The following is a 24,447-nucleotide window of genomic DNA, read 5'->3' as shown; positions in this document are numbered from 1 at the left end:
CAGCCAGGTAAAACCCAAAATTCCCTATCATGCCTTTAAAGTATTTTGCGAGGAGAAGGATGAGATTGATGGGTTTTTACAGGATTTTGAAAGGCTGTGTGATTTACATGACTTGGAACGGGCAGTATGGATCCCCTTGCTGGCAGGCAAGCTAGCAGGGCGGGCAGCGGAAGCATATCGCGCTGTACCCAGCGAGGACAGCAGAGATTATGAAAAAGTAAAGCGAGCGATATTAGAGAGGTATGCCATTACCCCAGAAGCATACCGGCGGAAATTTAGAAACCTGCGAAAACCAGAGAAAGATTCTCATGCTGAGTGGGCACACAAGCTGGACCAAGCATCACAAGGGTGGATACAAGCCAGCCAAGCCACTACTATGGAAGAATTGCGACAGTTAATGCTGTTGGAGCAATTCTTCAACGGTTTGTCTCCAGAGACACAAGAATGGGTGCGGGACAGGAAGCCTCTCACCCTAACAGAAGCGTCACGCTTAGCCGATCAGCATTTTGATGCGAGAAGGCATCAGGTAACCCTCCCCAAGAGTTACCCGCGACCCGCAGGGTCACCCAGCATTCCACCCCCCCACGCTCCCACTGCATCTCCTTTTCGCCCGTCCCCAGGGAACCTACCACCACCCTCCAGGTATAATGGACGTGCCAATATCCAGTGCCACACCTGCAAACAGTGGGGGCATATGGCCCGTGAGTGCACCCAAAATCGAGGCAGACCCGCCTGGAACCAAGCTCGACCGAATCCGGCACCAAGGGCTGCTGCCCACCATTATCAGCGGGAGCCAGCTGCCCAAGAGATGTGGAGTGTGCAAGCCGAGGAACCTCTAGGGGTATTACACGAGGTGATGTCCGTTCGAGCCACTGACAACAGACAGCATCATCGCCAGCTGGTGACCCTGGAAGGGAAGGAAGTACAAGGGCTCCGAGATTCCGGAGCCACGCTCACCTTGATCGCACCCCATCTGGTTCCAGGTTCCGCTCACACTGGCGGATCAGTGGCCGTAAGGGTGGCAGGGGGAGCAGTGTACCGACTACCCACTGCTAAAGTGCATTTGGATTGGGGTGCGGGAGAGGGGGTTGTGGAAGTGGGCCTCATGCAAAATCTACCAGCAGATGTTGTACTGGGGAATGACTTGGGCCAGATGACCTCTGCTTTTGTGCCCGAGGCTCCACACCAGGAAGCTCATCCAGTGACCACACGGCAGCAGGCTCGCATCACGGCTCCACTAGCACACTCTGAGGCTCAGGTAAGAGACCATGACCCCCACACGACCCGTATGTCCTGGGATACCCCAACTACATTTGAGGTAGAGGTAAAGTCAGACCCCACGCTACAGATATATAGGGACAGAGTACACACCGACCAGGCTGGGTTAGAGGGGGAGCGGTACACGTGGGAGAAGGGGCTACTGTACCGGATTGCTTAAAGAGGAGGGGGGGGGGGTCAGTCACAGTGGCCACCAAACAGTTAGTGGTTCCCCAGAAATATCGTCAAGAGCTACTTAGGATTGCGCACGATATTCCCTTGTCTGGGCATCTAGGGATGACCCGTACCCGATATAGGTTAACCCATGCATTTTTCTGGCCAGGGATTTCTAAAGATGTGAGGCAGTACTGCACCTCCTGTGATATATGCCAGCGAGTAGGCAAGCGAGGTGACCGCCACAAAGCTAAATTATGTCCCCTCCCCATTATTTCAGAACCTTTCAGTAGGGTGGCCGTCGACATAGTGGGGCCCTTACCCAAACCCAGTCCCTCTGGGAAAAGGTTTATCTTGACAGTAGTGGACTATGCCACACGATACCCTGAGGCCGTAGCCCTCACTAATATCCATGCTGAAACTGTGGCCGAGGCTTTAATAAAGATATTTTCCCGGGTAGGATTTCCCCAAGAAATAATATCCGATAGGGGCACCCAATTCACTGCCGAGGTCACCCAACAACTGTGGAGGATATGTGGCATTAAGCCAATAATAAATTCGGCCTACCACCCCCAGTCCAATGGCCTATGTGAAAGATTTAACGGTACGCTGAAACAAATGCTCCGTACGTTTGGAGAAGCGCACAAAGACTGGGAGCGGTTTTTACCCCACCTGCTCTTCGCATACAGGGAGGTACCCCAAGAATCGACAGGGTTTTCTCCGTTTGAATTACTGTTTGGAAGGAGGGTACGAGGGCCGTTAGACCTAATTAGGGAGCATTGGGAGGGTGAGAGTAGCCCAGATGGAACCCCTATCGTATCTTACGTACTGGAGTTCCGGGACCGTCTGGAGGCGCTGACTCAGACTGTGCGCACCAACCTCCGGGCGGCCCAGCAACGCCAGCGCCGCTGGTACGATAGGGGAGCCAGAGACCGCAGCTTTCAAGTGGGGCAGAAGGTTTTGATTTTAAAACCCGTCCGCACAGACAAGCTGCAGGCCATCTGGCAAGGCCCATACCAGGTGGTGGAGCAGAGATGTGACACCACCTATGTGATTGGCCCCTGCTCAGGGGTAGGGAAGAGACGCATGCTCCATATAAACATGCTCAAACCCTACCATGAGAGGATAGAGGACGTGGCGGCGATATGCGCCTCAGCCTCTGAGGATCAGGAGAATCTGCCCCTACCTGACCTATTAGAACAGGAAGAACAGACAGAGCCCTCCAAGGGGGTTCAGCTGGGGGAGCGGCTAAGCCCTCAGGAGCGTGCCCAGGTACAAGAGCTGATTATAGCTAAAGGGGCTACCTTCTCCAATTTGCCTGGGTACACTCCGCTAGCCACCCACCGAGTCGAAACCCCGGGACAGCTACCTATGCGGCAGACTCCATATCGCGTCCCTGAAGCAGTCAGGACACATATGAAAGCTGAAATTGACGAGATGTTGCAGCTAGGGGTTATCGAACCTTCTGATAGCCCCTGGGCATCGCCGGTAGTGCTGGTACCCAAGAAGGACGGCACGACACGTTTCTGTGTCGACTACCGGAGGCTAAATGACAAAACGGTGTCTGATGCCTATCCGATGCCTCGGATAGACGAGCTGCTGGATAAGATGGCACGGGGCCAGTATCTCATTACCATAGATTTATGTAAGGGATACTGGCAGATTCCACTAGCCGAGGATACCATCCCCAAGTCGGCGTTTGTCACCCCGTTTGGCCTGTATCAATTTCGGGTCATGCCATTCGGGATGAAAAACGCTCCGGCAACTTTTCAGCGGATGGTAGATCGGTTACTGGACGGATTCCAGGAATACGCCTGTGCCTACTTAGATGACATCGCTATATTCAGCCAGACCTGGGCAGAGCACCTACAACACATAGGGGCCATCCTAGATCGTATTGGAGAGGCAGGGTTAACGCTGAAACCCAGCAAGTGTCATATAGGGATGGCCGAAGTGCAGTACTTGGGCCACCGGGTGGGAAGCGGGCAACAGAAACCGGAACCAGCTAAAGTGGAAGCTGTAGCTAAATGGCCCACCCCTAGGACAAAAACCCAAGTGCTAGCGTTTCTGGGTACCGCAGGGTACTATAGAAAATTTGTGCCCAATTATAGCGTCCTGGCCAAACCCCTGACTGACTTGACACGTAAGAATCTTCCTCGACAGGTTGTCTGGGCCCCAGAGTGTGATCAGGCCTTCCAACAACTAAAGACTGCTCTAACTAATGCTCCCGTACTTGCTGCTCCTGATCCAACTAAAAGATTTCTGGTTCACACAGACGCTTCAATGTTTGGATTGGGAGCAGTGCTGAGCCAAGTTGGAGCCGATGGCGGAGAACACCCCGTAGCGTACTTGAGCCTAAAGTTATTGCCACGAGAAGTAAGCTACGCCGCCATTGAGAAGGAGTGCCTGGCCGTGGTGTGGGCTCTCAAAAAGTTACAGCCGTATTTGTATGGACAACCTTTTTCTTTACTCACAGATCACAACCCGTTGGTGTGGCTAAACCGTGTGGCTGGAGACAATGCCAGGCTGCTGCGCTGGAGTTTGGCGCTGCAGCCGTTTGACTTTACCATCCACTACCGCCCAGGGAAACAAAACGGTAACGCCGACGGGTTATCCAGACAAACTGAACTTGAAAAGTGATCTGTGAGCACTCTCCCGGACATCCCCAAGCCGATCCGTTGGGATCAGACTGTGTATGCCGGCTTGGTTCTGGGGGAGCATTGTGGCAAACCTAGCCACTTCTGGACTATAATGTAAGAAAGGTTGTCTGTAGGTTGTGCTGTATGCTATATGTGTTTTGCTATGTATATTGGGCTGTAACAGATGGACTCTTTTATATTATTTTAGGTTCGGCTGTCCATACACCCCCCTCAACCTCCCATCAGCCGTTGCTATTGTCTGCCCCCACCTTTCCTTGTATTATAGTAATCTATTCACCCTATTGTATGTAAATGAGGCTGTTGAGGGGTTGAAACATGTGTGCTATGCCTAGTAAAGTTCAGTTGACTCCCAGACTGTGTGACGTCCGGTTATTGGGAGAATTGGGAACATTGCCTTACTGTTCAGCGCTGACTGTGGATTTACCTGTTATACCAGCGGAGATCGTGGATGCTAATATTGCACTCCGCTACAGTGTCATTCTCAAAACTTTTGGCCACGACTGTACACACGTCAAGAAAGACTTGCCCAGTTGTATCATTGAACCTTAATGCCGACCATGTGAATTGCAGGCGTTATTGATAAAATACAGTCACCATCCAGATATTCTATTAAGGCTACATGTGTTTTGCGGTCCGCAATTTGCAGATCCGCAAAAAAAAACGGATGACATCCGTATTCCATCCGTTTCTTTTTTTTGCAGATCCATTGTAACAATGCCTAAAACGGACAAGAATAGGACAAGTTATTTTATTTTTTTGCGGGGCTACGGAACGGACATACTGTTGTGGACAGCACACGGTGTGCTGTCCGCATTTTTTGCGGACCCATTGAAATGAATGGGTCTACATCCTATCCGCAAAAAAATGGAACGGACACTGAAACAAACAATGTTCGTGTGCATCTAGCCTAAGAAAGACTTTAGCAAGTGGGCCATTGCTTCTAACATTGCTTATTTCATGCAGAGACATCTTGAAGAAGCATTTGCACTGTGTACAGACTGTTGTTGGATATACTACAACTCCTATTTTGTGTTCAAGTAGAGAAGGACAGTTATTTTGTTAAACCTGGTCTGTATCCTTTCACACCATACAATGGCCATTGTGTTACATTGCTCCTGCTACATCTCCTGCCATCTCCTGAAGTCCCAACTACAAGAAGTGCCCTGATGGAAGAAAGAGTGTGTCTTGCTTTCACTGCACCTAGCCTAGGGAGAAACGACCTGGAGTAGTCCAATGCCACACATTCTTTAGTCTGGGTCACTACCATTCCAGCTCCTCACTGCACAGCCAACAGCTAAACTAGACTAGTAAAGCAGAAACTGTGCCATGTGTTGCAAGATAAATTTGGCACCATTTTCCCAACACCACCTCTTGACTTTACACACAGCTTATGACTTCTAGACACATTTAAAGCATGGCTAGAACACATGATTTCATGCATGCCATTGAGCCGAGATTTTTGTACATTTTTCTTAGCAAAATGCCCCCATCGGCTTACATGAGGTGGCACAAGGAAATGTATGTTACATAACTTGAGAGTAGTGGCAGATATATTATGCCATATATGCCGATTGCAGACGATAACTTTTTCCCAATGTGCACTATTTTCACAACCATGCAAATTCATATGTGTGATAACCTTCTCTTTTGGGTAACTCCATGAACAAGAGAAACAGCAAATGCCTGTGAAAACATCGGCTTTACTACAAAGCTGTGCATGTTGAGAGTGCTGGTACATTGCAATGCATACTTCAGGATATGTCGGAAAAGTAATAGTCCATCTGAGGGTTAATCATTCATTTTTATGGTAGAAAAATAGCGACCCATAATGGAAAAGAGAAAAAACACTGAATAAGAAACAATCATCTGTTGTGTTGCTCTTGCTTGTTATTTAGCCAGTATGGGTGTGCAGTGTATGTCAAGCCTGTGCAGTTAAAATTAATTTTTCATTTCAATTTACAAAACCGTAGCAGACAGATGTTATAAGTGAACAGAAAAATCTAAACTGACATTTACAAAATTAGCGTTGGAAATTGTGTTTCATTTGTTTGCCATCAGTGTACTTAGAAATCATCCTGCCCGCAGCAACTCCCCGCTGAGATCTCTGTATGTGATATACATTTAGCCAAGTTAATATCTGGAATTTCATTCTTAGTTCCAAAATGCTGTGCTGTTTAATTTCTTAACTTATATTCTCATTATCCAGAACCTCGTCCCCCAACTCCGGCGCAATGGCTTCCATCCTTCTGGCTGCTGTGGTCATGATGTCATTTTTGGCTGTAGTGATGACATGCCCATATACCGCAAGTGACCACTTCAGCCAATCACTGGCCTCAGCTGTATCAGACATGAGAATACTGAAACATGTGATTGGCTGCAGTGCTTTACAGGCATGTCACTGCTGCAGTCAGCACAACAGAGGCAGTCGGAGAAGATGGAGCAGTGGTTGTGGAACAGAGGGGTTTTGGAACAGTGAGTATAAGGTTTTCATAGTGTTCTAATAGCAACCCTACCCTTAAAAAATAAAAATGAACTCAAATACCCCCTTTAATACATCAGTTTGTGTGCAGCTGCCACTAGGGGTCGAGTAGTGAGTATGCTTTTACATGGAGCGGTCCAGTGAGCTTTCCTGCTGTAACCGTGACAAAAGCAGTTCAGTACCGGACCCCACAGCAGTGGCATGTATTGACTATGGTAAGTATGCCACTGTGATATTTTAAGGCCACCTTTTGGTATTACAGCAAAATTGTGACAGTTTCGCATTCGGCCAACCCTATAATAGAAATGCATATTCCCCTCCGCAATTGAGGACAAGAATAGGACATGTTCTATCTTTTTTGTGGACCCATGGATCAGAAGTATGGATGTGGACAGCACATGGTGTGCTGTCCGCATCTTTTCCGGCCCCATTGAAATGAATTTAAATACGGTCATGTGGATGGAGCCTCATGCAGAGTAATTTCATGCCCTCCACTGTGTATTAGAAGAGAGGCCGGCCTAATTGTGGACCCCGGTAGGAAAGGGGTCAGCTTATCCTGCAGCTTCTTTTTATGTACCGTCTTATTGATAAATTTGGGGAAGATAAACACATTGGGAAACATTTATCAAGCAAAAATGTGATATGGGGTAAACCTACAGCATATTTGCTACATGTGAACATACCCCGATGGTCCTTTTACAATCAGCTGGTTCTGGATCATTGGTCCTCGTAAACATGGCAGGGATAAGTGACTTACTAGCAAACACTCATGTGTTGGCTCATCTTATCTTTTATGTGGGACTACAAATCATCATTGTCAGTAGTATATCTTCTGATGTAAATGGGGATGTGCTGCTGACAATTTGCAAACTATATGGGGAGCGGAAGATGTTTTCATCTCCCATACAGTTTATATCAGGTAGTGTATGACGTGCTTTATCTGGGCGCTGATTGACAATTAGTGCTTGTTATGGCCAGACATTGGGCTGTTAGGGATCCTAAGGACCAGTTCACACATACTGTTTGGCACTGCTTTTGGAGCGTTTCTGCCTCAAAATCAGCATAAGCATCAAAACAGCCCCTCATTCATTTCAATGTGAAGCAGCACTATCTTAGGGGTTAAATCAGCACTGAATCTCCCAGTGAAATGAATGGGAAGCATTAAAAAACAGCTCCAGGTAAGTCCATGAATTTTTTGTGTTTATCGTATTTCTTTGGGCACAGATCCACATCAAAAACCTCAAGCTAGTAATGCAACTTTCTATTGAAGTGAACACCTATTTGCTAAAAAAAAAAAGATGCTTCAAAAATAGCATAACCCCCCACTTAAAAAAATTTATAAAAATGTTTCACTGAAAAAAATGCTGATTATGCACTGATTTTTTTTCAAAATCAGTTGTGTCAACTGGTCCACCATACACTGCAGAATTGATCCTGCGTGTGATCCACAAGTTCTAAAAATTCTATACATGTTCTTATGTCCTTTAACTATTTTCCTTTTTTTTTTCTTTTCTATTATCTACCCACCATGGGCACCATATAGTGTGAGGGGAGCGGACATCATTTCATCAGGCAGCAGAAATGCCAGACTTACCTGCCAGATCACATGATCTGTCCATAGCTCATGCCATAGGCCAGATCCTACTGATGGAGAGCTTCAGGGTCACATGACCACAAACCTAGTGTCACAGTTCTGTGACCCTGAAGATCATTGCCTACTGGCCTCTATGCTCTATGGTCTGTTGGCACAGACAGAAAAACGAATACAAATTAAATTTAGTTAATCCAGGGTGGGGAGGGGGCAGTTGTAAGTGAACCTTGGCTGCCCTAAAAGTGCCATGGCAATACCCTGGGTCAAATACACTACTGTAAATATTCTTATCCTCATCCACTCAGTTCTTTTTAAATGTTTGCTTTGTCTTTAAATGGGTTGTGCCATGAAAAATATTGTACATTTTTCAAATCAGCACCTGTATCTGAATACTTTTGTATTTGCACTAATTAAAAATGATGTATAGCTACTGAGCAATTCAATGAAATGTATCTGTATAGCGCCACCTGTTTGTTATTTTTCTTATTTTTGTCCACCTCAATGAGGTGATCACACATGCTTAGTTTAAATCTTCAACTGCCACCAGCTCTATCTTCTCTCAGTAAGAAGCCATGTTAGTTCTACAACAGAAGGGCATGCCCCATGAGAAATGACAACCGCCCTGAGCTGCCAACCTGAAATCAATCTGGTCGAATAATCTAATAAATAAATGGGGAGATCTCTGGATCCACGTGAGGTACAGGGCTGCTTATAGCTTTGTTAGGAAGAGATTGGCATGTACTATCATTAGAGATTAGTGAATAAAAGTTAACGGAGTGGAATTCGATCCGAATTTCAGGAACAATTTGATTCACACCGAATCCGAATTTCCTCACGCTTCGTGGTAACGAATCATATTTTTTCCTACAATGGCTGCTGCACGTGTTAGGACATGGAGCAAGGAACTCTGGGAACGAGGGATCACCCACAATGCCATGCATGCAGCCAATCAGCAGCCAGCCCTGTGATGTCACAGCCCTATAAATAGCCTCAGCCATATTGGATTCAGTCATTTTCCAGTGTACTTAGTGCAGGGAGAGACGTCATCAGGCACTAGAGACAGTGCTACGAAAGACTTGAAAACTTATATTTTGCTGTATAGAAGTTCAGGGAAAGAATAGGGAGGAATCATTCCACAGTATTGAAGCAGAAAAGGGTTCAGTAGGGGAGTTTACAGCCTGGGTAATAGGAACAATCCAAATTGCCATTATAGAGCTCTTGTGCGGTGCAGTTATATGTTCTAAAGTATTTTTTGGCTCATATTAGTGGGAAAAAAAAGAACTTATTAGCCGTTGTATTGTGAAGTGAGAAAATTACAGCCCTTTTGGCGTGTATTAGTGGCAAAAATATATATATTATTTGGCGTTCTGTGGTGCAGTTATATGTTCTAAAGCTTTTTGTGGCATGTATAACTAGGAAAAAGTAAGGGCCTGTAACGAAATCTGAGGTGAATAGACAGATAGATAGACAGACAGATAGATAGACAGATAGATCTCATATTCTCCTAAACTTACATTATCAATAGCTAATTGTATAGCAGTTGCTAAATGATCTATTAAGCAAATGCAAATGGTGCCTCTAGATACCAGCCTGTCTGAAGACTAGGTGAGACACTCCACATTCTCAGAGGAAGCCCCCATTTAACACTGGCCTGCTAATTGCAAACCATTTGGGCATCCTAATGAAGACCTGGGAGGGGAATACTTAAAATGCACAGCCATCCTAGACATGTTGGCTGCAAGATCAGTGGGTGGTCTAACCCATTCAGTAGATGAATGAAATAATATCAGAAGCCATAACTACCGACCTCATGGCACCCACAGCCTCAGAACCCTAATAATTGTGTTCAGCCTAACATGGGCTTCGGGCAGAGTCTATTTACGCCATACTGGACAGGAGGCAATTCTCGGTATTCAGGATCTGGCCTTCTGGAAATCATAACTCAATCATATTTGGTGTCTGTATGACCGGGACGAAGCGACTCAGATTATGAGATCATACCTGTACCCGCAGTCCCTGTCATACAGCAAGGAATCGCCGTGATTCATATTGCCACCTGTCAGTCTTCTGAGAAGGTGGGGCAGAAACCTGAATAATATCAGATGCTCCAGAAGGCCGGACCGAAAGGAGGGAGGTTCCCTCACAGCCCATCCCTCGGCTGAGGGGGGGGATAAAAATGGGTGTTTGGGAACAGGCAATTGTCAGCCATTTTGGGGATCCACATCGTTTGGAGTGACTGCCCATATCTTCAGCTGTCCCCACAGCCAGAATATAACTGCTGCATCTCAGTAAGCCAATATTCAGTTTTTTACCCCTTTTATTTTATCTGTTTTACTGCATTGTTATTGTATGTATATTTTTTATCTTTTATCTGACACTTTCTTTTGTTTTGCACTGCACTATTGTGCATTAAATTTAAAAATTGATAAGTCCTTTCCTTGTGGTCTTATAGAACTTGCTCTTTCGGAGGGAATAACGTTACCAGTAGTGTTTCAGAGGATTTTAGGTCCAATATAGATAACTTGTGTTACGGTGTTAAATTTGGGTTGAGAGAATATCTGAATATAGGCCCCTATTGCGTTATAGTATACGTGGTGGCAGCTATTGTGATAATTCCATCATCTAGAATAGGTGGGTGGGAATTTCTGTGGTAACTTGACGAGCTCACTAGTATAATTCACCCCAGTGACACAACCCGAGAGTAGGGATTGTGACAGGGCCTATTTGCCGTTAAGCTGTGCAGTTATATGTTCTAAAGTCTTTTGTGGCGTGTATAAGTGGAAGAAAGTAAGGGCCTATTTGCCGTTCAGCTGTGCAGTTATATGTTTTAAAGCCTTTTGTGGTGTGTATAAGTGGAAAAAATTAAGGGCCTAATTGCTGTTCAGCGGAGCAGTTATATGTTCTAAAGCCCTTTTTGGCATGTATTAGTGGCACAAAAAAAAGTATTTTCCGTTGTGTGGTGAAGTGAGAAAATTACAGCCCTTTTTGGCTTGTATTAGTGGCCAAAAAATATATATTATTTGCCGTTCAGCGGCACAGTTATATGTTCTAAAGCCTTTTGTGGCAAGTGAAAAAAGTAAGAGCCTATTTGCCGTTCAGTGGTGCAGTTTTATGTTCTAAAGCCTTCTTTGGTGTGTATTAGTGGGGGGAAGGGCTTATTAGCCGTGTGGTGAAGTGAGAAAATTACAGACTGTTTTGGGGTGTTTTTATTTCCTTTTTATTTATTTATTTGATCTAACAGCATGTCAGACAGAGTAGTGCCAGGCCCTGCACAGGGGAGTGGCAGAGGCCTAAATGTTTCTGGCGCAGGCACAGGTAGCAGCAGAGTAAGGGGACATGGAAGCAGGAATCGCAGCGAGAGGCCTGAGCTCTCAGTATCATCTAGCGGTCGTGTCTTGACCAGCAACCCAGGAGTTCTTGAGTGGTTGACTCGGTCATCCACTTCGTCCCAAGTGACATCAGACACCTCCAGCCAAGAGTCGGTGGGTTTGTCAGACACAACCCATAGTTGGCATGGCCTGGGAGCAGGCCCTGTACCCTCAACTGTCATCAACAAGCCTCTATCCATTTCTGTTCCCTAAGCCAGAGAAGTATTATATGCTGTGGGCTCAGCTCTACTATACAGCAAGGACGAGCTACTAGAGGACAGCAAGCAGCTACTGGCCAGCCAAGATGTGGAAGAGACATCCACCGCTTCCTCCGGTAGGCGGGCACGTAGAGATGAGGAGAGTGGCGTGGGAGCTGGTGTTGCGACCGTTCAGGCTCCTGACCCAGAGACTGTTGAGGAGGACATCATTGACGTGCAGACAGTACTCAATAATAATGATGTAGCTGATCGCACTTGGGAGCTGGGTGAATTAGGGGCTTTATCATCATCGAGAGAAGAGGGTGACAGTTTTCCTGTGAGGCAGTGGCGGAGCCAGCAAGTCATTAGCGTGGCTGGGAGTCAGCAGAGAGGCAGCAGTGGGAAGTTGGGAGTCAAACGTGCCTGGAGTAGACCACCCGCTTCGCTGGAGCCTACCTGCCTGGAAAGTAGTGGTGCAGGGGTTCACAGAAGCAGCGGTGGTAGAAGTCAGTCAGTGTAGAGTGTTGGGGGTAAAATCACCTACTTGGCGGTGTGGCAGTTTTTTGTTAAGCCGCCAGAGGAGGTGAACATGGCCATTTGTAGAATCTGTGGGCAGAAGGTTAAGCGTGGCCAGGGTGCCAATGTTGGCACCATGGCCCTGCGTCAACATTGCAGCATCACTGTAAAGTGACCTGGGAGAACAGTGGCTCCGATGTGGTGGTCCAGCCTGCCGCAACAACCGCTGCATCACCCAGTGGCACGCAGGTGATTTCAGGCAGTCAAGACTCCACCTTGTGATGGTAAGTACAATGAAGGAATTCAAGAGGGGCCTGGATGTATTTCTGGAGTGTAATAATATTACAGGCTATAGCTACTAGAGAGTTGATCCAGGGAGTCATTCTGATTGCCTGATTGGAGTCGGGAAGGAATTTTTTATTCCTTTAAAGTGGGGAAAATTGGCTTCTACCTCACAGGTTTTTTTTTTGCCTTCCTCTGGATCAACTTGCAGGATGACAGGCCGAACCGGATGGACAAATGTCTTTTTTCGGCCTTATGTACTATGTTACTATGTTACCTCAGCCGAAGGGAGCTGTCTGTCCTTCTGATCATGTGCCGGTCCTGATGCTGCTGCTCTTTCTCCTACTTCTCGTCAGTCATTCCGTCAGCAATCGATCACTAAAGTGATTAGCAAGAGACAACAGTATGTGTGCATCCAAAGGCGCAGAAGCTGAATGTGCTCCTGGCCAAGTTGCTGTTGCTGCAGTCCCTCCCTTTCCAAGTGGTGGACTCTGCACCTTTCAGAGAACTGATGGCTTGTGCCGAGCCTAGGTGAAGAGTCCCAATCCGTAATTTCTTTGCCAAAAAGGCAGTACCAGCCCTGAACACATATGTAGAACATAAGATGGGCCAGTCCTTGAGCCTGTCAGTGTCTGCCAAAGTTTGGATCTGTAACTACGGTCAGGGACAATACATGTCCTTTATGGCCCACTGGGTGAATGTTGTTCCTGCACAGCCACACCAGCAACTTGGCCAAGTGACGCTGCTTCTGCCTCCATGTTCTCACGCCGTTGGTCCTCCGACAATGTCCGACTCTGCCTCCTCATCCTCCACCCTGTCCTCAGCCTTCACTGCAGGGACAATTCACAGTGCCCCTACAGCATACCACATGTGCAGGGCATGGCGGTGTCACGCTGTTATGCACCTGGTTTTCCTGGGCGAATAGAGTGACACAGGGGAGGAACTGCTCCGTGTCCTTCAGCAAGAAATCGAATCCTGGCTTTCTCCGCGACAACTCAAAATCGGAACCATGGAGGCCGACAATGGGAAAAACATGGTGTCAGTGCTGCGTCAAGGAGGGCTGAGCCATGCCCCCTGCATGGAACATGTGTTCAATCTGGTTGTCAAGTGGTTCCTCAAGTCTTCCACCCATCTTCAAGGCATCCTAAAAATGGGCAGAAAACTTTGCAAACACTTAAACCACTCGTACACCGCAAAGCACACTCCTTGAGCTGCAGTGGCAGAACAGCATTCCCCAACATAGGCTGATATGCCACGTTTACACCAGTTGGAATTCCACCCTCCATATGTTGAACCAACTATTTGAACAGAGAGGCCATAAAAGATTTATTGATAATCCAAGCAGACAGGAGTACTCTCCTGTGTAACTTCGATGTCAGCCAGTGGCAGCTTATGCATAACACCTGCAGTTTGCTCAGGCCCTTTGAGGAAGCCACGTTATTTGTCAGTCGCCAGGACTACGGGATGAATCACGTAATTCCACTGCCTAATGTCCTGGAACAGATGGTGGTAAATCTGGTTGGTCAGGGTACTGGAAACTTGCCACCTCCACACTGTCATTGTGCCACTCTGTGGCCTCCTCCTGATGATGCTGCTGCCACCACTTCCATACTCTGTCATTGTGCCACTCTTTGGCCACCTGATTCTGCTGACACCTCCACACTGTCATTGTGCCATTCTGTGGCCTCCTCCTGATGATGCTGCTGCCACCACTTCCATACTCTGTCATTGTGCCACTCTTTGGCCACCTGATTCTGCTGCCACCCCCACACTGTCATTGGGCCACTCTGTAGTCTCCTCCTGCTGCTTCCACCTCATCACTATGTCATAGGGCTGATCTGTCTGAAGGAAGGAAAAATTAGACGCACAACGGATCCCGTCTATGTAACAGCTTTAAGGCCTGCATGACATGGTCCCTATTTTGCATCAGAATTGGCTTATGATTTGGTAGCCAAAAGCAGGAGTGGGTACAAAACACAGAAGACATGCAAATATTCCATTCATTTGTCATCTCTGTTTTGGATCCACTCCTGTTTTTTTTGGCTTTAGCAGTACTGATAGATAACTGACCAAATGCTGACCGAGTGAAGTCGGATGCTCCACAGACAGGATCTGTTTTTTGGGGGTTATTGTTCTGACGGATCAGAGGGCAAAATAATCAGTGATGTCAACACAAACTTACTGCTGACACCCACTCCACTCTGTTGGGGGGCTCTACTTGTATAAGTATTTAATAGAACAGGTTCTGTAGAAATCTATGTGGAAGCAATGAATTTTTGTAAAAGGAGTGTGCCCCTTTACGCTATAGTAGAATCTTGGGCCTCTACACGGTTCTTTATACCTGCTGCTAACATTAACCTGTAAGGCTGAGTTCACACTTGAGTTATTTGGTCAGATTTGGCCCGGTAACTGCCCAAATAAGTGAAGTGTGCAGTGATTGTAAGAGCGACTCCTGTCATCTATGTGTCATACTGACTCACAGTATTGTTTCACTACCACAGCAAACTTTCTATGCGTGTTACTGCAAGGCACAGTGTTCTACCCCACTATAAAGGTTTTCTGCAGCCAGGAAATAGCCGTTTTTAACGCAATTCACCACAAAAATTCGGATTGAATTTTTTAAGAAAATTCAATGGACCGGCTGAATCGAATTTTTGAGAAATTCGCTCATTATCTAACTATCATCTGATCTTAATTTTTTTACATCAATCTTGGGATAACCCCTTTAAATATCCATCTAGTTTGATAGATAATCATCTACTTTTTCTGTGCAGTATCTCACTATTCAAATGAAAATTTATAAAGTCTATAAATCCTATACAGTGATGTGTTGGTGGTTGGACCAGGTATAGTTTATGTATTAAGGTGATAACTTTTAACCTTAGCCTCTGATGTGGTACAAGTGATAGCTTTTGTTTTTACTAATATTCATCCAATTTAATCCGGAGGTGTATAGCACATCGTATACCTATTGCCAGTTTCCCATTTTAAAATGATGAAGGATGCAACCTTATATCCTTTACTTAATCTGGCGTCAACTATATGCATGTATGCAGATGTAATAGACATGACCGTGTTACAGCTGGTCAGACTTTCTTGTTTGCCAAACAATTATGAGTTATCCGATTTATTTTATTTTTTTCATAGAACTGGGGTGGGGTAGGCCTATGAGTTAGGCCTCTTTCACACGACAGTATGTCTTTTTCAGTGTTTTGCGGTCCGTTTTAAACGGATCCGTTGTTCCGTTTTTTGTTTCCTTTTCCGTTCCGTTTTTCCGTTCCGTTTTTCCGTATGGCATATACAGTGTACAGTAATTTCATAGAAAAAATTGGGCTGGGCATAACATTTTCAATAGATGGTTCCGCAAAAAACGGAACGGATACGGAAGACATACGGATGCATTTTCGTATGCATTCCGTTTTTTTGCGGACCCATAGACTTTAATGGAGCAACGGAACGTGATTTGCGGCCAAATATAGGACATGTTCTATCTTTAAACGGAACGGAAAAACGGAAATACGGAAACGGAATGCATACGGAACACATTCCGTTTTTTTTGCGGAACCATTGAAATGAATGGTTCCGTATACGGACCGTATACGGACCGCAAAAAACGGCCGTGTGAAAGAGGCCTTATGTGAACTTTGTGAATTGTGGTATTCATAGAAAGGTAATTACAATGTGTTGCTTAATCAGTATATTCAGTCTGGCTTTTAAAACTAAAATTACAAAAAGAAAGAATAAGTCAAAAATAGCACCACCTTAATGTAATGTTATGCTGTTCAGAGCATATTGTGAAGTTTATGTCTGGCAGAAGAGAAGGTCTTCACTGGCACATTCAGCACTGAAGGAGTGAATGACATCAGTGCTTGACGGACAACACATATGGGACCCACCCTCAACCAAATAAGGCCAAGAAGAATGCAAAAGCAAGTGTGCTAAGAATAAACCTGAACATTAATGGATAATGTTACCAGACACTCGGAGACCTGTCCCCTGCAAAGTGCAGTTATTATGAGACAAGGCTGGCTCTAATCAGTTCCTTAGCTTTTTTTTGCTGTCTCAGATTTTTGGTTCTTCTTCGAGTTGAATACCTAATATTATTAGGGATCCTCAGAAGGACTGTAAAACTTTTCAAGTAGTGACCTGGAAACACTTCGTTTGATCCAAGGACTTTTTACCTTTAGCCTTCAGGAGGGGACGCTGAAATTATTCTAGCTCAAGGCAGCATTAAAGAGGAAGGAACTGAGTTACAAAGCACAGAATCCTACCCAAAAACTGGGAAAAAAACAAAACAAAAAAAACCCGCGTCTCCACACCTGAAGACTTATGACCTGTTACTGCCATTGATTGCTTAATGTCCAATCATCGCTATGACGGAAAGCACAACTGAAGGTAACTCAAGCATTTTAAAGACACAGTTAGTTAGTATTGATTTGCAATGATGAAGTTAATGTTACGTTAAGTATGTCGATAATTAAATGTGTCATTCGAGACAATCCCTTCTACTCTGTTTTTCTCTACTGATCTGATGGAGCAAAACTGTTTTGTCGGCTGTGGCATCTACCAATTCTCTGTAAATTTAATAATAGTTATTTAAACCTGATTTATATGTAGTTGTATGTTTATTTTTTTTATTTTATATTTGGGTGTTTTTTGATGGTGAAAAATATCCTCTATAAATACCCTCTATAAATAACTTTGAAATAGGAAGCCTGCTGGGGATAATCTGACCATCTACTAATGTGACTTAACTTTTATTGGACTCACCAGCTCCTTGTACTTTTAACCATTTAGAGTAATACTGTATAAGGGTACTTTCACACTAGCGTTGTTAGAATCCGGCAGGCAGTTCTGTTGCAGGAAAAGGCTTGCCGGATCCAGCAAACTGTATTCAAATGGACATTTTTTTTTTTCCGGATACGTTAGACGGATCCGGTGATATACCGGAACCGTCTCATCCAGTTTCACACGGAATAACAGATCTGGTATTTACATTTTTTTCAAAGATCAAAAGCGAAACTAGCTCCTCCTATATTCCGGCGCATGCGCAGACTTGAAAACCGGATCCAGCGATGCGGCAATTTCCAGAACACTTGATACCGCATCCGGCAATAATACATCTCTATGGAATTTAATGCCGGATCCGGTAAGTGTGGTATTGTTCCGGGATTTTGGCTGAAAAAAATACTGCAGCAAGCTGCCATATTTTGTCCGGTCAGATACCATACAAGGGACGGAACGGAAGACATCCTAATGCATAGTGAACTGATTTATTTCCATTCAGAATGCATTAGGACAAAACTGATGTTTTTTCCGGTATTGAGACCCTTTACTGGATTTCAATACCAGAAAAGAATAACGCTAGTGTAAAAGTACCCTTATCCTGAGGACAGTGTATATTTGCATGCTTGCAGTTAATAAATATTTGGACATAAACACATTGCACGGTAACCCAGTGAAGAATTGCCTGCCAAAAATGTAAACAGAAGTTGCTGGGAGTTGTAGTTCATGAATTATTGAAATGTCCTGGTGGTCAAGCAGTCTATTTTTCTATCTATCATCAAATTTCTATCTATCTATCTATCTATCTATCTATCTATCTATCTATCTATCTATCTATCTATCTATTCATCCCTGCCCATTTGTCAGCCTATCTAAATAAATCAGTTAGGCTGGGTTCACACTTGAGCGTTTTACAGCGCGTTCAAACGCGCTGTAAAACTCTCAACACATGAAAACCAATGCTTCCCTATGGCCCTGGTTCTCACTTGAGCGTTTTACAGCGCGTTTGAACGCAATGAAAAACGCCCTACGCTCAAACAAGTTCTTGAGCTTCTTTGGGGCGTTTTGTCGCGCGTTTGCAGCCATAGGACACTGCTGTTAATCACACAAACGCGCGTAATATGCGCGTTGACTATGGACAAAAACGTGCGACAAAAACGCGCGACACAAACGCGCGTTAAACGCGCATATCAAATACGCTCAGGTCTGAACCCAGCCTAAAGCATATGTTGAAATGTTGCTCATTGTAGTGATTTGTCAGCAAATGTATTACTGTGTAATTTAGGCTTGTTCCTCTTTTTAGGCCTTGGGTGCACTTGAGCCCTGAGATGCACATGGCACGATTGGAGAATAGTTAATTATGCAATTTTTGCCCAACCTTTTTTTCCCACAGGATAGAGGATAACTATTAGTGATGAGCAACAGTCGCAATATTCGAATTTGTGATATTTCGCGAATATTTGGGTGGATATTCGCCATATATTCGCAAACTCGAGAATTTGTTATCTCCAGTCATTATTTTCTTGATTGCGGAAATCGGCAATTGAAAAATTCACGATAATTTGCATTGTAAAAATTTGCAATCAACACTACTCCTAATGTCAAAGATATTGCAGCCTTCTCATTGGCCCACCAGCTAGAAACAGGGAGGGATCATGTGTACTGATTTTAAAAAAAATCTCGAATATTCGAAATAACGAATATATATCACTATATTCTAAATATTCGCAAATTCTCGAAGTGCCGATATTAGCGATAAAAATTAGCAATTCGAATATTCGTGATCAACACTATTAACTATTAAATCATGGGGGTCATACCAATGGGACCAGTGCCAATCACAAGAATATGCCCCCATACATCACAGAAATGAACAGAAAGGCAGGTCAGGCATGTACACCCCCACTCCATTCTTCTCAGTGGGACTGCTGGAGATTGCCAAATGCAAGCTATTTCCAGCAGGTGCCATAGAGATGAACAGAGTAGCAGTATGCAAGCTCCACCTTCATGTCTGTCGGGAAGGGGGGGGGGCTGTGGGGCACAGTTCCCCATTATTGTGATCAGTGAAGGTACCACCAGTAGGACCCTCACTGATGTAATAGCTATGCCATAGCCTGTGGATATGGGATAACTTGAAAGTACCAGAATACCACTTTAAAAGTATGTGAAGTTGGTGTGACTGTCAAAATGAGCTGTTTTGTAACCAAATGCAGAGGAAGCATTACATTTCAGTCTGTGTTTTTTGGATGAGATATGAAAGTTGGTGTAGGCCTTATAGCCTATATTTGTTAAGTTTAGTAAGTAGAAATTATGTAGTGATTTATTTTTTTTAACCATTCACTGAGGAGATTTCCACTCAATGAATTCATAAATTGGATATTGGAGATGCAACTATTTTTTCCCCCCTCTTTTAAAGAGGTTGACCACCTCTGGGGTGGGGAGGATTGACAGAGCTGCAAAGGGAAGACGTGCTTCCCTGCGATGGGTCCCTAGGCTCCTTTGCTCCCTGGCCTCTGCTGCATCTCTTGTGTCCCCCGCTGTCAACATCTACTTTGATACTGTTGCAGCCAATCACTGGCCGCATTGGAGACCTTCTCAACTTGCACCATGGTCACCGTTGCACCTGCAATTGGCTGTAGCGATGACAAAGTGGATGTTGACAGTTTGGTTCCTAAGTGAGTCAGCAGAGGCCTGGGAGTGAAAGAACTTGGACCCAGAATTGGCTAACCCTTTTAAATATGTTTTCCAATACGTTTTTCTTAAATGTCAGAGACAACTCTGTTATCGAGAATATAGCTCATGCTGTTGCTTCAGTCTCCATAGCTCCAGTCCCTGGTGGTCCTGCAGTGGTCAAAGGTTGTTCACTATTCATGTGACAGCTGCAGCCAGTCATTGGCCTTGGTGGTCACATGCCATTTGCCATGTACACTGCATGGTATGGATTTGACTTATTTCATACAGCCCACTGCTCTCTGGAATTTTTTTAAAATATTAGAAAATCTATTTAATTACAAAGATGTTTAAATTTCTATATCTACTCAGTTGTGGTGCAAAACTGGCAAAGGGAAGTGTAGGTATACGGATTGTCACTTGGAAAATGCTAATGTCCTATTACTTACAAGAAAACTAATACTAAGTACAAACACTCTTAAAAATTGTATTTTAGTATATGGCCATTCTTACATCTTCTTTAAAGGGAACCTGTGACATTGAACTTGGTGTCTGAGCTCCAGGCCGCATGTTGTAGAGCAGGAGGAGCTGAGCAGAATGGTATATGGTTTTATGGGAAAAAATTCAGTAAAACTTTTAATTTATAGGTTTATACCTATGCTTATTCTGGGATTTGATGTCAAGGAGACGGTCCTATCAGTGACTGACAGCCTTCCCTCTAGGACTGGGTATACAGAGATAGCTCTCAGTCACTGATAGGACCACATCCTTGACTTCAAAACCCAGAATGAGCAGGAATATAAATGAATAAATTACAAGTTATACTGAATCTTTTCCCATAAAACTATATACCAATCTGCTCTGCTCCTCCTGCTCTATAACATGCTGCCTGCAGCTCAAACACCATGTTCAACCTGACATGTTACCTTTAAGGAGAAGGTGACATATGGAAACTAATGTAAAATATACAACTTGTTTAATGCAATTGTGCATTTTGTATTCTGGATATGGAAGCCATTAACGCTGATATCTGTGACTGAATGGGACTGAAGACGAGACCCATGTATTCAGTATACCTAAACCCTTCAAGTTGTTAGAGAACCACAAAATGTCATTTCATCTCTGAATATTGCTTTACTTTACACAATGATAGTATTCTCTCATGAATGCATGGTAAGAATTCCTATTTGACAGTCCATTGTGAAGTACCTGTGCATGTAATACTTTGAAAAATCATATTACTATAGAAGACAAATCATACCAACAGTTTTCAATGTTATATGGTACAGTAGATAGATCCACCATTTTAAAGTTTACATACATACTTTATTTTCATTATATTTTGAGCAGCATTTTGGATATCATTAGTTATCTTGTCCTGAGTTCCAGTTTTGCATTATATGAGCTCAGCTAAGCTGTTAGGAGCCTATCTGTTGATAAGCTGTGTATGGCCTGTTTTAAATAGCAGCCATTAAAACTGTATACAGTACATTGCCATCAAGATAGTCAATGCAATATAGACTATGGTGGACAGGTGTTATAAGATATGCATTGTATAGTCTATTAACACAACCCTAATATTCTGATAAGTAAAATGGCATGATAAGGCCCTGAATGCCATCAGTTCAATTCAACAGAGAAAACAATGGAATTCCCCAACAGACTCCACTGTTAGTAGGGTCTGTCGCTGGTTGTTACTGTTCATCGTATGATGGTTCTGGCAGAGATTTGCAATATGAACAGAGCCTAAAGGCCCCTTTAAATGGGCCAATTTTGTATGTGATTGTCAGGGAGGAAGCGTTTTTCTCTAACAAGAATTTGCTCATCAGTAAAGGAGACCGCTTACATGCAGCGATCTCCTCCACAGTATGGCAAGGAGCGATCACTAATGCCATCGTTCTTCCCCATAGGGACTTGTTGTTTGCCGGCAGCAGAGGCAAACGCCGATTTTTGTGACTGCATGAATGATGCCTTCACCCGATGAACATGCGTTTCGCTCGTTCATCAGATAATCAACGGCACCTTTGCACTAATCGCTAATGAGTGTTCTTATGAACGCTTGTTAGTGATTATTTGGCCTAGATTTGGTTGTGTAAAGGGCACTTAAAGGTCTGTTTACACAGGACAATTATCTGGCTGATTTTGTGAATGAATCTTACTGCAAACACTAATTCCTGATAATTTCTCGATGAAAATGTGCCACTAATCACCCAATGAGTGAGCAAATGCTTATTCATTAGATGAAAGCATCATCTATGTTGGTACTAAAACAGCAATCTGCCGTGCAGAAACAATGACTTTATTGTGACAAGCAACCACAGTAGCGATTGTGCATCGTAATACAGCAAATGTGATTGCTGCATGAAAATGCTGCTCTCACCTCCTCTGACAAGCAGACAATTTATCAGAAAATAAGTGATTTGTTTGTATTTGCCCATTCAATCAACTTATGTTAATACACCATAAACAGTTTCAGTCAAACAGTCTACATATATACTTTGAATTTCTGCTTTATTTAGCATTTTTTAAAGTTAGTGGTGTTTTTATCAATATTGTTTATTTTTTTTATATTTTTTTTCAATAAGCTCATATATAGGACTTCCAAAAAGCCCAAATTAGCACCTATACAAAATGAAAAAAAAAAAAAAAGGGTTATTCAATTTCTCAAACAGCCCTCTCCTATGTGCCGGGCTCCCTGCTTCCTGCGCCGCTTCTGATCTCCTAACTGCTGCTTCTTCCTGTACACGAATGAAAACATCCAGTGTTGGAGGGGAGCAGCCAATGGCAGGCGGGCACAGGGACGAGCCTCCCTAGCATCGCGGGTGACATGTCCTCACAGAAAGCAGTTTTCCCCCTGTACAAGTTACAGTGGAAAAGTGCAAAAACAAACAAAAAAAAGTGTCAAAGTCCACCAGGGATCTTTTAATGACCTCTCGGGAACATATCATGTACCAAAATATATTAATAATAGGCAAAAAAAATTATTAAAACACAAATAAAATAAATAAAAACAAAAATGGCCACACCAACCAAAACCATAGCCATGGTTTTCCCATTTATGTGAAACTATACAGAGAATATATGAAAATGACCAACACAAAATACAAACCTGTTTTAATAATTTTTTATTTGATCAGTTTGCATATTTAAAAAATAAAAAGCTGTAGTTTGAAAATAAACTGTTTTCCCTAATAAAACTAAAAAAGAAAAAAAATATCTAAACAGCATAATAATAAAAAGCCCTAGATGTCAAATAAAAAAAGTAGCAATTTTTTTTTTACAGTGTAACAAATAAAAGCTGGATTCACATGTGATTTGCTATGGATTTGCCGTTGCAGATTTTCGCATGCCAGATCAGCAGCATTGTACAGTACTAGCAAAGTGAGAAAATTCTTATAGACACACTGCATACAAAAAAAATGTAGTGGAAGAGGTGGTGATCAATAAGGCATTTTCAGACCTGGTCATTAAAGGGTTAATTCAGCTATATAGTGCCACACATGTAAATACTGTAATATGAAACTCCCCTCACTTTTATGCTATCATTATATTAATAAATATATATATATATATATATATATATATATATATTATATATATATATATATATATATATATATATATATATATAATATATATATATATATATATATATATATAATATAGATATATGATATTATGATTCATAACCATCTCAGGAGATTAGAGTTGTTTCACCATATTCTAACATGGGGAAGTGAAGGGACTGCCATCATATACTGTCTGTTCCAGTAAGTCCTGATTTAAGAATTTGATTTAATATCATAATAGAATCCAGACTTTGGCCAAATAAAGCCCCAAGGAAGGTATTGATTTGTAGGCCTTTCTTTTTATAGAGAAGATTCACACAAGGTATATTTTTCTGCCGCAAATTTGGCCACTACATTTAAATCTCACCCTTGACCATCTGCTTGTGCTTAGAAAATCTCAACATTTTCTACAATATATTTGTCTGTCCTTTTTTCCATCCGTGTGCAGTCTATTTTAAAACTCATCTATGTTCACTGTCCGGAACATGGGCAAGTTTGCTATCTGCTGTCTGAAAGAGGCCTAAGTTTATTTTTATGATGCAACACTTGGCTGCTTAGACATAGCCCTTACAGAACTGCCTGAAATGATTGTCTGTCCCCAAAAAAAGCACAGTTATAATTCTTTGGTTGGTCTCAGTTGATCCACGCTACTGTTTGTTGCGAAAGAAGGATTATGAAGTTATGTTCACACTGACATAATTTGTTTCTTAGTCAATTCTTTTAGCCAAGTATCTAAATTATTGTAATGATAAAAACTATATAGGTGAGTGAACTTAAAATTTACCATATTTAACCAACTGGACTGGGATTTCAATTTTAATTTTTTTGCATGCTTCTGTTATATCTAGATTCATAGGGCACGACCAAACAGCGCAGTCGTGATCTGGTCGAGTCGCAGC

General features: G+C 43.4%; 1 protein-coding gene across 1 annotated transcript in view; it reads left to right on the top strand.

Annotated features, from left to right (window-relative positions):
• The first annotated feature begins 16,499 nt into the window (after window positions 1-16,499).
• Window positions 16,500-24,447, top strand: part of TRDN (triadin) — a 276,197-nt gene continuing 268,249 nt past the window's right edge. Inside the window, exon 1 of the mRNA XM_040430087.1 lies at window positions 16,500-16,919. Coding sequence (XP_040286021.1) covers window positions 16,898-16,919 — 22 coding nt within the window. The 5' untranslated portion in view covers window positions 16,500-16,897. The remainder of the gene's footprint in view (window positions 16,920-24,447) is intronic.

This window comes from Bufo bufo, chromosome 4 (assembly GCF_905171765.1).
Source record: "Bufo bufo chromosome 4, aBufBuf1.1, whole genome shotgun sequence".
In the NCBI taxonomy this organism is placed as follows: Eukaryota; Metazoa; Chordata; class Amphibia; order Anura; family Bufonidae; genus Bufo; species Bufo bufo.
This window is presented reverse-complemented; position numbering and strand designations above follow the sequence as displayed.